Raw genomic sequence first — 12,026 nt, 5'->3', positions numbered from 1 at the left:
CCCAGACCCAGGCTAAGGCAGAATTCATTATGATGGCACACTTGGTCTTGGCATAACATTCTCACTGCGTAGGTAAGAGAGGAATCAGTCCATCTGCAGAAATTGGGCAGGGCCGGGAAGTTCCAGATACCCCTGCTGGAAGACACGCTTTGTGGCTCATCCTCAGATCCGAGTGTTTCTGAACTTAAGGTGTATGGGTCTTGCCCTCCTTACAGGTTTAAGACTTGCCTGGATTTGCTTTGTCTGTTTTTCCTGGATACCGGGAGAGCCCATTTGTTTAGGAATAGGTCTCAGACAGTAACCTCCTGTTCGTGCTTTTCCCACGCCACTACCTTCTCCATAGGACCGTGCAAAACTTGATCTGTCCTCTGAAAAGCACCAGCAGCCCCAGCCCTCCCGCACATGGAGCTAAGTTACACAAATGACATAACCTATAAGCTGCATTTCAGAACCTTTGGACTCTGACGGTCAGGAAATTGGGAGACAGATGAATGAAAAATATTGGCCTCAGTTGCCTGCTAGTTCCCAGGGGAGGATGTTAGCTTCATTTTCACTTTGTTTTCACCATGAGTTTATAAAGAGTCTGTGCAAGTAATAGAAAATGGAAATGCCATCAAATCAGCACCTGTTGCCAGGGGTGTGTAAAACCTAGAGGAGTAAGGGACAAACAGACCTGGAAGTAGTCTCTCCTATATTATTTTCCTTTCTTAAATGTTTTAACAGGTTCTTATTGCTGCATTTGCAGTTTCAGGATATTGCTCCACCTATTTCAGAGCAGGAAGTAAGCCATTCAACCCTGTCCTTGGGGAGACTTATGAATGCATTAGAGAGGACAAGGGATTCCGATTTTTCTCAGAACAGGTAAGTCCCAGTGGACTCAGTGAAGTTTCTATGTGGACACTGTAGGGAAGACATTGACCATGAAAACAGCTTTTTGATAAAACCTCTGGAGAAGAATATAAAATCATTTTAACAGAAGACTCACTTGACTTATCTATATAGCTGCCCTGTCTAAATATATAAATTTTCTGTGTTTAACTCTGAAGTCTTAAAAGTTAAAGATTCAGTAATTTACTTATACATTTTGAGAATAATTTACTAATAGAGATGGATGAGTTGACTAGTTTGTACTAGGGAGTAGCCAATATATGTTGTAAAAAATGACCACTTATGGAAGTTTTAACACTGATGACATTGCCTCTCTTTGTTTTTAATTACTAGGTTAGCCATCATCCACCCATTTCTGCCTGTCACTGTGAATCCAAGAATTTTGTGTTTTGGCAAGGTGTGTATTTCATTTATAACTTAAAAGTCCAATTGATGAGCTTATGAAAGAGTTTCGAGTGTGCAAAGGTACACTGTACTCAGGTTAGATGTTTACCTTTGTAACTCAGAGAATGTTAGTAATTGGTGTGGAGTGCAGTTTGAGAAATTATATTTCCTTGTTTAAGTATGAAACCGTATCATCCAGGAGATGAGGCTGTTTACCTAAGAAGCAAAGCCCTGTGGGACAGCAGAGTGTTGCTGACTGTGGGCTCAGGGCTATCACTAGCCCGTTGTGCCTCAGATACGTATGTACCTAATGTAACGTGGAGGTTAGAGCTGCTGCCTTCTAGCTTCTTGAGGGTGTGCAAAGAGATCTCAACCCCCAAAAGCAGGCTCCATGGATGTCATCTGTGGTCACAGTCTGATTAGATATGTAAACATTGCAGTGATTTCCAGTCTTTAACCCACTGAGGCTCAGGGGTTTGGATTAAAGTCTCTACTTAATCATTGCCCGCCCGTTGTTCAGTCAGAATGTTACAGACTTGACAAAATTAAGGTTTTCAAAATCCCTTAAGAAAGAAAAATATATATTTGTATATTTGACCATTAAGTATAAATTGTTCCTTCTTGTTTGGAAGGGTGCTTCATCACTCACAAAAAGACTCTTCTCATATGCACTTCCTCAGCCTGCAAGCACACAGCATGATAGAGCACTGTGACTGGACTTTATTGCAGAGTAATTAATTTCTTGGTTATAATAGAGAGTCAGAAATTTCACAGACAGCCCTAAACTCCCTTAGTTCATCAAAATGGAACCAGGTGGCTATTATAAATGCACAGGTAAACCTGAGCTTCCACAAGGAAACCATAATGTCGTTATGTGAGATAAAGCACTGGGTGCTGGGCTATATCCTAATAACCACTGTAAGAACATGTTCATTAAGTTAATCCCACTTTCTTATAAATCTTACCCTATCTGTATTTAGAGATTTTGTTTTCTTACTGTTCTCCCAAATCATATAACTCTTCAAATAAATGTGTATGTAAATCAGTGGTATTGCCATACTGCAATTATTTTTACTACACACTTTTTTTAATGCATATGTTAACTGTTTCCACCACTTAGTTAAAACATAGAACAACTTTCATCTAGATATTAAAGCATAGTAGAGTCTGTGTACATGTGTATATGAATACGCACACATATATACATGTCATTCCTGGCTTTTCACAGTTTTATTAGTTGAAAACAAATGTGGCACCTGTATTATAGAGAAAAATAGATAGTGGACTTTTTTTTAGTTTACAGTTAATCTTTTCACCTTGAGCCATACTTAGGCATTTGTCACATTAGATGAACATTATAGAATCAGTATTGCTACCAAAATTCTTTGTAAAATGTAAAGTACAATACAAACATGAGTTTTTAAAGAATAAATGCTTATATATAGAGTATATAGTTCTTGTCCTCTGCCTACGTCATTTAGATATCAGATGGAAAAACAAGTTCTGGGGGAAGTCGATGGAAATCCTGCCTGTTGGAACCCTGAATGTCATGCTTCCAAAGTAGGTTGCTGTCATCATCTTCCTAGTCTCTTATCAGCGTTCGTAAATCAGAATGCAGTATTTGAAACTCTAGAAAGTGCCAAGCATCCATTCCCCTGTATGCTAAGGCTTCTGTTAACTTAACCAAAGTTTGAGAATGGACCCCCACAAAAGTTAATGAGAACTTTAACACATATGTATCAAAGATTCTTGTTTATCTCTTCACATCCTGCATTCATCCATCCACACCAGGTATCTGTCTGTCCCAGTCACTGTATGAGTTTGCATTTTATATGAAAGACTCTCTTTTTACCCACCTCTTTTACTTGCAAATTATAATTTCACTTTTAAGTTCATCATAGATCCAGGGACTATTCGTGATGGAATTCTTTTATGTTTTTTTCTAGAGCCTATAAATCTTTTTAAATTAATTGAAGTGTTCATTGAGGCCAAAGGCTTTCTTATTTTTGTTTCTTCACTTGGCTGGTTTTTTTATGTTTTGGTTTTGGTTTTTTTGCTTTATTTTTGTCTAACTAAGTGACAGAATATACTGGTGAATTGGATGTGGAGGAAGGTGGTGGGAGGGAGGAATTCCTAGGAAGGACCACAAAATAAACTTTCAATATGGAAGAGAGTTTTCCCAGATGTATATAGTGCCTATATCATACTAATTCATCAATTTTCTAGAAACTTAGAAGTGTCCTACTTTATTTTGAAACATTTTATTTGAAAATATAATGTGTACACTTAAAGGTGATTTAAAACTGTCATCCCATTGCTTAGCAGACATTTTGTAACATTACTTCCCAGAATTTGCATTAGATATGTGCCATCTATGCTCATCAGTCTTTTCTCAAATAATTATTCACATCTTTGGTCTTAACTCAGAGTATGAAACAATGTCCTCAGAGAAATCTTTCTTAAATGCATGCCTATGCCTGTCCTCCCTCAAAGCCGCCCATGAATATGCTTTACCTGCAGAACAAATCCAGACTCATGGGTATGTCGTTGAAGGCCTCTCCAGCCTTGCCCCCCATCACACCCACTCACCTGTAGCCCACCACCTGTAGGTCCCCAGACGGCGTCCTGCTGTGCTGGCCTCGTGGCTTTGTCCGTGCTCTTCCCCACACTGCAGTGACCTCCTATCCACCTTCCATGCTTAAACCAAAACCAGCCTCCTCTAGCAAGTCTTACTTGACATTGACCCATATTCCAGGCTGATCTAAAGACCAAGGATTCCCCCTTCTATGTTCTCATAACACTTCCTCATCATACTTTATTTTAAATATTTGTTGATGTACCCCTACGAAAAAGGCTCCAGGTTGGCTCCAGGAGAGAAAGCAGTGGCCTCTATTCAACTTGGAAGCTTTAGCACACGGCCCATAGAAAGCACTGAAATCTTCCTTAAAGGAATGAATCATGTCATAAATGTCCTTGGCCACACAGGAACTTTCAACAAAGAGAGGAAAATGAGGGAAAAGGAAACTTTGGCCCAAGAATATTCTCAGTAGTAGAAACAATAATATATATTTGTGACCTTCATTGTTTTTAATCAGTACTGTATTCTTCACTAGGTATGGAGATTGCTATGTGTGGAATAAAGTCACCACGTGCATACACAACATTCTCAGTGGGAGGAGATGGATAGAGCATTATGGAGAAATAACCATTAGAAATACTAAAAGCAGTGTTTGCATTTGCAAACTCACATTTATCAAGGTAAGTGATATCTCATAACAGTAATGAAAAAATGCTTCCTAAGGAAGACATGAAACCATTGCCTTAAACAGCAGCAAGTGAGTCTTTCCTGTATTGTTGATCCTTAGGGACATATAAGATAAAAAACAGAACCAACTGGAGGAGTTACTCAAGGCATGCACACTTCTGAATGTGTGGAGGTCAAAAAAGACACCCTCTCAAAACAGAAAAAAAAAGAAAATTTAAAGAGTTTCCTTTTTAAGCAGCCAGTCAGTAGTTCATGAAGAAAAATTCCAGAAAACACTTCTTGCCTATAGCAAGTCTTCTGGTTTCTATTTCTATTTCTCTTCCTGCCTGATTGCAACATATTCAAGTGATCTTCTTTCAGGGAGCTAATTATAGTGCAGTTGTTCTTTTCTGAGGATGCATGCAGATGATAGCTCCCAGTCACTACAGGCTTATGTAACTCTGCCATTATTTAACCCAAATAAGTTCAACAAAAAGCATTACCTTTATTAACAAGAAAAGATGTCAGAGAGAGAAATGCCCACAGAACAGCATTCTCCCTCAGCCTCTGTCTGACGTGAAGCACAGTATCATCCCCACATCTGTTTACGTGTGCTACAGAATGCATCATGATACACAAACTCCCCTCTATCTAATCTACTCCTGATCTCATTCTAATGCGGCAGAAACAGGTAAGATATTGGAGTCTTAAACTCAAAATTTGCTGTACTTACTTAAATCCTTCTAAACCATACTGAAAGATTATGTTAGTTTTAATTGAATATCTTTATTTGAACTCAAGATGTTTTTCTTTTTTTCATTTTTTCTTATAATCTCACTGGGTGGCTCAAAACTGAAGAGCCAGGACCATTATTTGCTCTGACTGGGCAATGACAGCAGAGGTGTACATCGAGCTTGATAGGCTATGAGAAGCTTCGATTCAGGCCTGCCCCTAATACTTGCAGAACTCAGGGCAAGAGTACAAGTGGCAGTTTGTACAAATGTGTAAATATTTAAATATGTAAATCAAGCCTACAAACTGTCAAATATGTGCTATCCTTTCATTTAGACAAATACACCTTTTATAACAAAATTCGCATGGCCAGCTTGAATGCTTCAGAACTCTGAGCTGAAACCTGGCCATGCAGGAAAGCCAGTCCTGGCCCACGACCTTCCATGCTTTCTCCCCACTTCTTGCTCTGCCATGCACTACACGGGGCCTCACACATGCGCACATAGGCAGCCCAGCCCACACATCCAAGTCACATCCACACCCACCTCAAACAGCAGCATGGCCACCTCATCGATCTAAGGATTCACACACTGGTGGGTGGCCTGCCCTTGGGTGGATGACTCCAAGGCAAAGCCTCTGCAGACTGTGAAGTAAGCTTAGCACCGTTGGACAGGGCATCTGGCCCAGACTTCTCACCCCCGGGGAGGAGCACGGGTGGAAGAGTGTCAGAGCAGAGTCTTCACGATCAAATCTAGCCATTGACAAATGTGAAAATTATTTCACAAACTACTTCTACCGTATTGCCCATTAAAGTTCATTAAAAATCCATAAGTAAAAGGAAAATTTGAGACAGGAGGATCTAAGGAAGAAATTACTAACCTATAAATTAATGACAATTACTAATTAAGTAGTAATTAATTAAGAATAGTTACACTATTAGGATGGGATCTGAGTCTTCTCTGTGTTGTGCTTCCATGCAATAGCAGGGAGTGCAGGTCATCCCTTTCTTAAAAGTTAAACCAACTGATACTTAGAAAGCCCCCATTCCCATATAAAACATTTTGATATAGACTTCTGACAATGGTTTGAGGAATTTCAAAGTTCAGGAGATTTTCCATACAGAAATTATAAGGGTTGGTGTTATTAAAGAGATTGTGTGTTTTAATTGGGGTTTGGTGTTACCAGGTGAATTACTGGAACTCTAATGTGAATGAAGTCCAGGGAGTTGTGATGGACCAGGAGGGGAAGGTGGTGCACCGGCTGTTCGGGAAGTGGCATGAAGGGCTCTACTGTGGCGTGGCCCCTTCTGCAAAGTGCATCTGGAGGCCAGGTGAGATGGGCATGAGTGTGTTGCCTCCACACGGTGCCATGAGTGACCGAAGGGAAGGAATGAGAGACCATTGTATGCAATTCACCTTCTGTTATCTTTAATAGTGAAATTAAAAATACAGATGCAGAAGGCACGTATAGTTTCCTTTATACTTAACATATAAATTATATAAGTCCCAATGTTTGATAATAAAGAGTTGCAAAATTTAGGCCAAATCTGACCTGTGGTCAGGTCGAACCTCATGTAAAGCTACTCTAAATGCAATGGCTACCTTCAAAACCTAGGTGTATTTATTAAAGAGTTTAGATAACTGATTTATACAAATCTAAATCCTTACTCTCGTTATTTACTCTCTGCTTTAATAAAACAAAAGAGAGCCTGCAAACCTTAAATTCAATGATTTACTGAAATAAGTGATCTTTTCACTGAAGCAGCAAGAAGCTGCAGTATGTTAACATTTAATAAAAGACTTCAAGAGCGTTCTGGTAGTACACTAGCATGTAATTGAATATCAAGAGTAAATAGAACAAATCTCCACGTGGCATTTCTGTTCATTGGAATTTTGTCAGTTAAGGCTGAACTTTAAACTTAGCTGTTGGTTTCCTAAGAAACCTCAATGAGTATTTAAATTTCCTGCTAGTAGAGTGATTTGTTCATTCATTCAGCATTTATTTATTGAGCACTAACTCTGCAGCAGGCTTTGCTCTGAGCTTGGAATACATCAATGAGCAAAGCATACAAAGATCCTGCCTTTGAGTTCTGTTTAAATGCACCAATGTAAATATTAATTTAGATCTGCATCATTTTCTTTTCTAAAAGAAAGTAAATTGTGTTTCTGATGAAATCTTAATGTTCATAGTTACTCACCCTGGCATTTAGTTAACCAATTAAATACTTGAGAGAAAAATTATGGCATAGTTTAGCCAGTAAAGACTACTATATGTGCCAAGTTTTATTTTAAAGACTAATTTTATGAAGTATTTGAATCTATCAGTTCTGATAATCAACATAAAGTTACCCATCTAGCAAAAAATAACCAATTTCATTCATTTAAAAAAAAGTCATAATCTAATGTTTATGGCTATGAATTTGTTGTTAGTATGGGTATTAGTATAGTATTAATATAGTATAGCACCTGGGTTAAGTCAACTTCTGCACATTCCTTAAACCTCTTTGCCTCTCAGTGGTTCTTTGGCCTCATTCCAGGTTCCATGCCAACCAACTACGAGCTCTACTATGGCTTCACAAGGTTTGCCATTGAACTCAACGAGTTAGATCCTTTACTAAAAGATCTCCTTCCACCGACGGATGCCCGATTCCGGCCAGATCAGAGGTAAGCATGGCAATGGCATTTGAAATGGACCCTAGATCATGGCATAGCACTACAGACACCGTCACTTATTTATTCACTGAATCATTTGTCAGTCCCTTCTTCACTCAGCAATATTTGAGACCACCCCAGGGTAGAACAGTATTCAGAGGATGACCATAATAGAAAATTGGCTCAACAAATGTTCCCTGCAGAAGATAACACAGATGTTTTTTAACAAAAAGTTTGTGCCTTTCTCCCTGGCCCCAGCCCAAAATCTACCCAATGTCTGCGAATTCAAGGACTCTCTCTCCACTAAATACAGAATCACTCCTCGCTCAGTGTTTTTATTTCATTGTTTGCACTACTATGTAACATGCAGTATCTTTTAAGCTAAAGAATAAGAGGGTAAGTTACAGGAGCACCCAGAAATGCTTTGAGTCAAGAGTCTGGAGTTGACCCAAAATGGTTTTGATCCCACAGGGTATGAGATGTCCCCAACAAATAGTACCTTTAATATCTTCTAATTCTTATTTTTTATTATTCTTATGTAATTCGGTACTCACGTTGTCCATTCCTACAGAATTAATTTTACTGTTCCCAAAAATTCTATGTGCCATACAGATTCCCTCCAAGACCATTTTATTTCCAGCATATTTATGGATTTGTCTGCCTTCTGCCAAAATGTTCCTGTTACTGAATGTTCTACTCTTCCATTCTCTTATATCCAATCCCAATCTAGAATATACAGCTTTACTGTTTGACATTCAAATGTATCAGTCAACTTCCTGTACCATATGTATTATGTTGAATCCCTGTTATTTGCTCTTATTTTGAAATTTAAATATTTGCAAGTCACCATTGAGTCTGATTTTGTTCTCAGTTCTCTTCCAATATTCCTCTTCAGTTCATTTACTATTTCTTTCCTTTCTGTAGCCTTTTTGTAATTTTCCCAACTGTTACCTTTTCTTTTTTCATCAGTTTTACTCTCTCCAACCAAACAGGGAAACTCCTTCCCTCTCAATGTCATTGAAAAGTAAGTGGGGAACAGCCTATTACCATCCTCCATTGTACGGCCCTTAACAAGTATTTTCTGACTATGGAAAAGGAGCACAACCTGGGACTTAATGTTCTAACCCTGGTCTCCCCAGTCATCCTGAAAATCTCAAGTTGTAGGACCTTAGACTCCAACACAGAGACGTCTTCCAGGTCAAACCACTTACCTTCCCCTCCTACCTTTACATTGCCGCACAGTAATTCAGTTCACATACACAGAACGTGTGCTAACTGGTGGGCAGACAGAGGTAGTGTGGCCTGGGGTGGGGGTGAGGGGACGTTATCTGAGTGGTACTGTTCACTATGTTATGTTCACAGCAACCAGATGTAATTCTATGCAAATGGGATTTTTTTCAGAGAGAAAAATGATAATATATTAAAAGAATAACTGCTTTTTTGCTTAGATTTTTGGAAGAAGGAAATTTAGAAGCTGCAGCAGCACAGAAGCAACGAGTAGAAGAACTCCAGAGATCTCGAAGACGCTATATGGAAGAAAACAACCTTGAACATATACCAAAATTTTTTAAGTAAGTCAGTCCCTTCCCATAACAAGTTCATGAGTTGTGGATGGCTGCCCCAAGCAATGAGAAATTCCAGGTAGAAAAAAAATGAGGGATAGTTTCATGTCCCGGGAACTGAAAGGTGGAAAAATTAAACTCATTTTGGTAACTTTTGTTTTGGCAGTGAAAATGCTGCATCAGATTTCTCACTCATGAAAGTCTGTAACCATAAAAATAAATTCCCCTTGACAGCTCTTTTCGTGAACAGAAAGAAAAAATAGGTGAGGGTCTCATCCAGAATGTTCCTTGCCCTTCCTCTGCACCCTTCAGGATGGTGAGAACATGTTCCCATTCCCTCACTCATTAGTATTTAATTTTCTCTCTGACACACGGAGCTTGTGTCTGTTCTGATTTGGTCGCTCTGTTGTGTGACTGTGGGTGATTGTTATAGGATTATTTGCAGGATCATATATACATCACACAGATTGAGCTGTATTTTTCAGATCCATCTGTTGCGCAGGACAAATCAGCCCAGAATAACCTCATATCCTTTATAGTTTCCAACTCATGACTGCCCTGGGGAGAGCAGCCTTGCCCATTAGATGTTGAAAGTACACCCTGCTCATGGACCCTGCAGAGGCTCATAGAGCTGAGGTTGCATACTTCTCCCCACAGGTGAAGCAGAGACTATTCCTGTGGGCCTGGGGCCCGAAGCTGCTAGTTACAGTAGTTGTGCGTACTTTGGGGCCCTTCGCTTTCCTGCCTTGCCTGGAAGTGATTTATTCCTGCCCTCAGCCCCTCTCACTATGACCCCACCCACTTTTCTCTCAAACATTTAACAACAAAAATGAATTTGTTTCTGATTTTAAAAAATAGTTCATCAATAAGCAGATATGACACTAACTGGCTTACAAAGTACTGCTTATATGTACACGTCTGATCTACAGGAGAGGTTCCAGTTATCAGGTCCCCTGGACATGATTTGTGTCTAATGTTGATTTTTATATTTTCACAGAAAAGTCATTGATGCCAATCAAAGAGAAGCCTGGGTTTCCAATGACACCTACTGGGAGCTGCGAAAGGACCCTGGGTTTAGCAAAGTAGACAGCCCTGTTCTTTGGTAAACCAAGAACGTAGAGCTAGCCGACATATCATGCTCTGAATGAATAAATAACTATGCACAATTATGTTTCTTAGAGCTCTGCGTGGTTTCTGGGTCGACCGAAAGCCAACCATTTGCTTTTCTATTCATCTTTGTAATGGACTTTCAAAAGTGCATTAGACAAGGCCCCTAACCACTTTTGGATCCTTTCTGTTTTGCTGCAACCATATTCCTTAAAAAACATCCACACCCTCCTCAAAAAGCAGAATAAAAGGAGCAGAATATAAAATCCAAAGTCTGAAGTGTTTGTAAAGAAAAACTGTAACTGGTGCTTAAAGCTGATCCAGAGAGTTTAAAGCAACATGACTTGTAAACCATGTATTTGATCCTTTTTCTGGAAGCACCATCCCCTCATCTTAGGAGCTCCTTGGCCACAGCAGTCGGTCAGCTCAGACGTCGAGTGTGTCTGTTTGATGTGGTGTACTTGTGCTGGCCTGTCAAAAAAAAAATGTGATGCTTCTCTGAACCTGTTCCATCTGTACACCATTGCTCATGCCTTAAGAAATGCAAAGATGTATAATAAATCATTTTTTAAATGTGTGCTCATAGGTTTATGTGAAGGACAGCTCTTTTGAATCATGGCATGATTCACTTTCTGGGATCAGAACAATTATGAGACTGACTTAAATGGATTTTTAAAAAGTAAGCAACATGTGCTTTGATATATTGGTTACTGTATCATATATCTAAAGGGCAAGAAAGAAAAGATGTGCTGAGTAGATCTTTGTATTCACATTGCTCATCAAGTTCCTGTCCTGTGTCCAGATAATAAACCATCCCTCTTCCACCTGACCTCACAGTGTGCCCTGTTATTTGGCAGTATCTGCATTTGATTTGAACACTTGGCATCAGTGTTAAAACCTTGGAAGGAAATAACAGAAAGCACATGGAATTTCTGTGTAGGCTTAGGAGTTACTATAAACATAACTATTTTTGAGTGCAGCACAATGTAACCCACACCTCTATCCTATGGCTAACCCATCGGCACTAGTGAAATCCCCCTGGGAACAGAAGCAAGAATGCTACTAGCTTATTTGCATTGTGTAAATGAGTTCTATGCAAAATCGCATTTTGTATTTTCATCACATGATTCTGTATGATACATAACCACATATTAAGTATTTACCTTGCTATTAGCAGAGATACAAAAGTTAAGCTAAGTAATTTATCCATTCCAACAAAAAGGTGGGGGGGGTGGACAGAAATGTCTTTTGCATATTTCAAGATTTGTTTCTTTTCTCCACTATACAGAGGCTTTTGTAGGAAACTTGCATCGTATCCCTGAGTTTCTGCACGTATATGACTGTAAATGCCGTAAGTTAAAAAAAAGACTCAGAGATTTTCCTAGACAATTATAAAATTACATATATTTTATTCTTGTTTTTATTCTTAGCTTCTTACCATCAGATTTGAAGTGTTAT

General features: G+C 39.1%; 1 protein-coding gene across 6 annotated transcripts in view; it reads left to right on the top strand.

Annotated features, from left to right (window-relative positions):
- OSBPL6 (oxysterol binding protein like 6) overlaps positions 1 to 11,397 on the top strand; it is a 212,423-nt gene extending 201,026 nt beyond the window's left edge. For all 6 annotated transcript variants that reach the window (XM_036879419.2, XM_057503889.1, XM_057503888.1 and 3 more), the window contains 8 exons: positions 724 to 861; positions 1,222 to 1,285; positions 2,754 to 2,832; positions 4,386 to 4,530; positions 6,434 to 6,578; positions 7,785 to 7,911; positions 9,348 to 9,470; positions 10,459 to 11,397. In XM_036879419.2, coding sequence (XP_036735314.1) covers positions 724 to 861; positions 1,222 to 1,285; positions 2,754 to 2,832; positions 4,386 to 4,530; positions 6,434 to 6,578; positions 7,785 to 7,911; positions 9,348 to 9,470; positions 10,459 to 10,567 — 930 coding nt within the window. In that variant the 3' untranslated portion in view covers positions 10,568 to 11,397. The remainder of the gene's footprint in view (positions 1 to 723; positions 862 to 1,221; positions 1,286 to 2,753; positions 2,833 to 4,385; positions 4,531 to 6,433; positions 6,579 to 7,784; positions 7,912 to 9,347; positions 9,471 to 10,458) is intronic.
- Positions 11,398 to 12,026: the final 629 nt, after the last annotated feature.

The sequence above is a fragment of the Manis pentadactyla genome, chromosome 6 (assembly GCF_030020395.1).
Source record: "Manis pentadactyla isolate mManPen7 chromosome 6, mManPen7.hap1, whole genome shotgun sequence".
In the NCBI taxonomy this organism is placed as follows: Eukaryota; Metazoa; Chordata; class Mammalia; order Pholidota; family Manidae; genus Manis; species Manis pentadactyla.
Note: the sequence above shows the minus strand (reverse complement) of the source record. Positions and strands in the feature narration are given on the sequence as shown.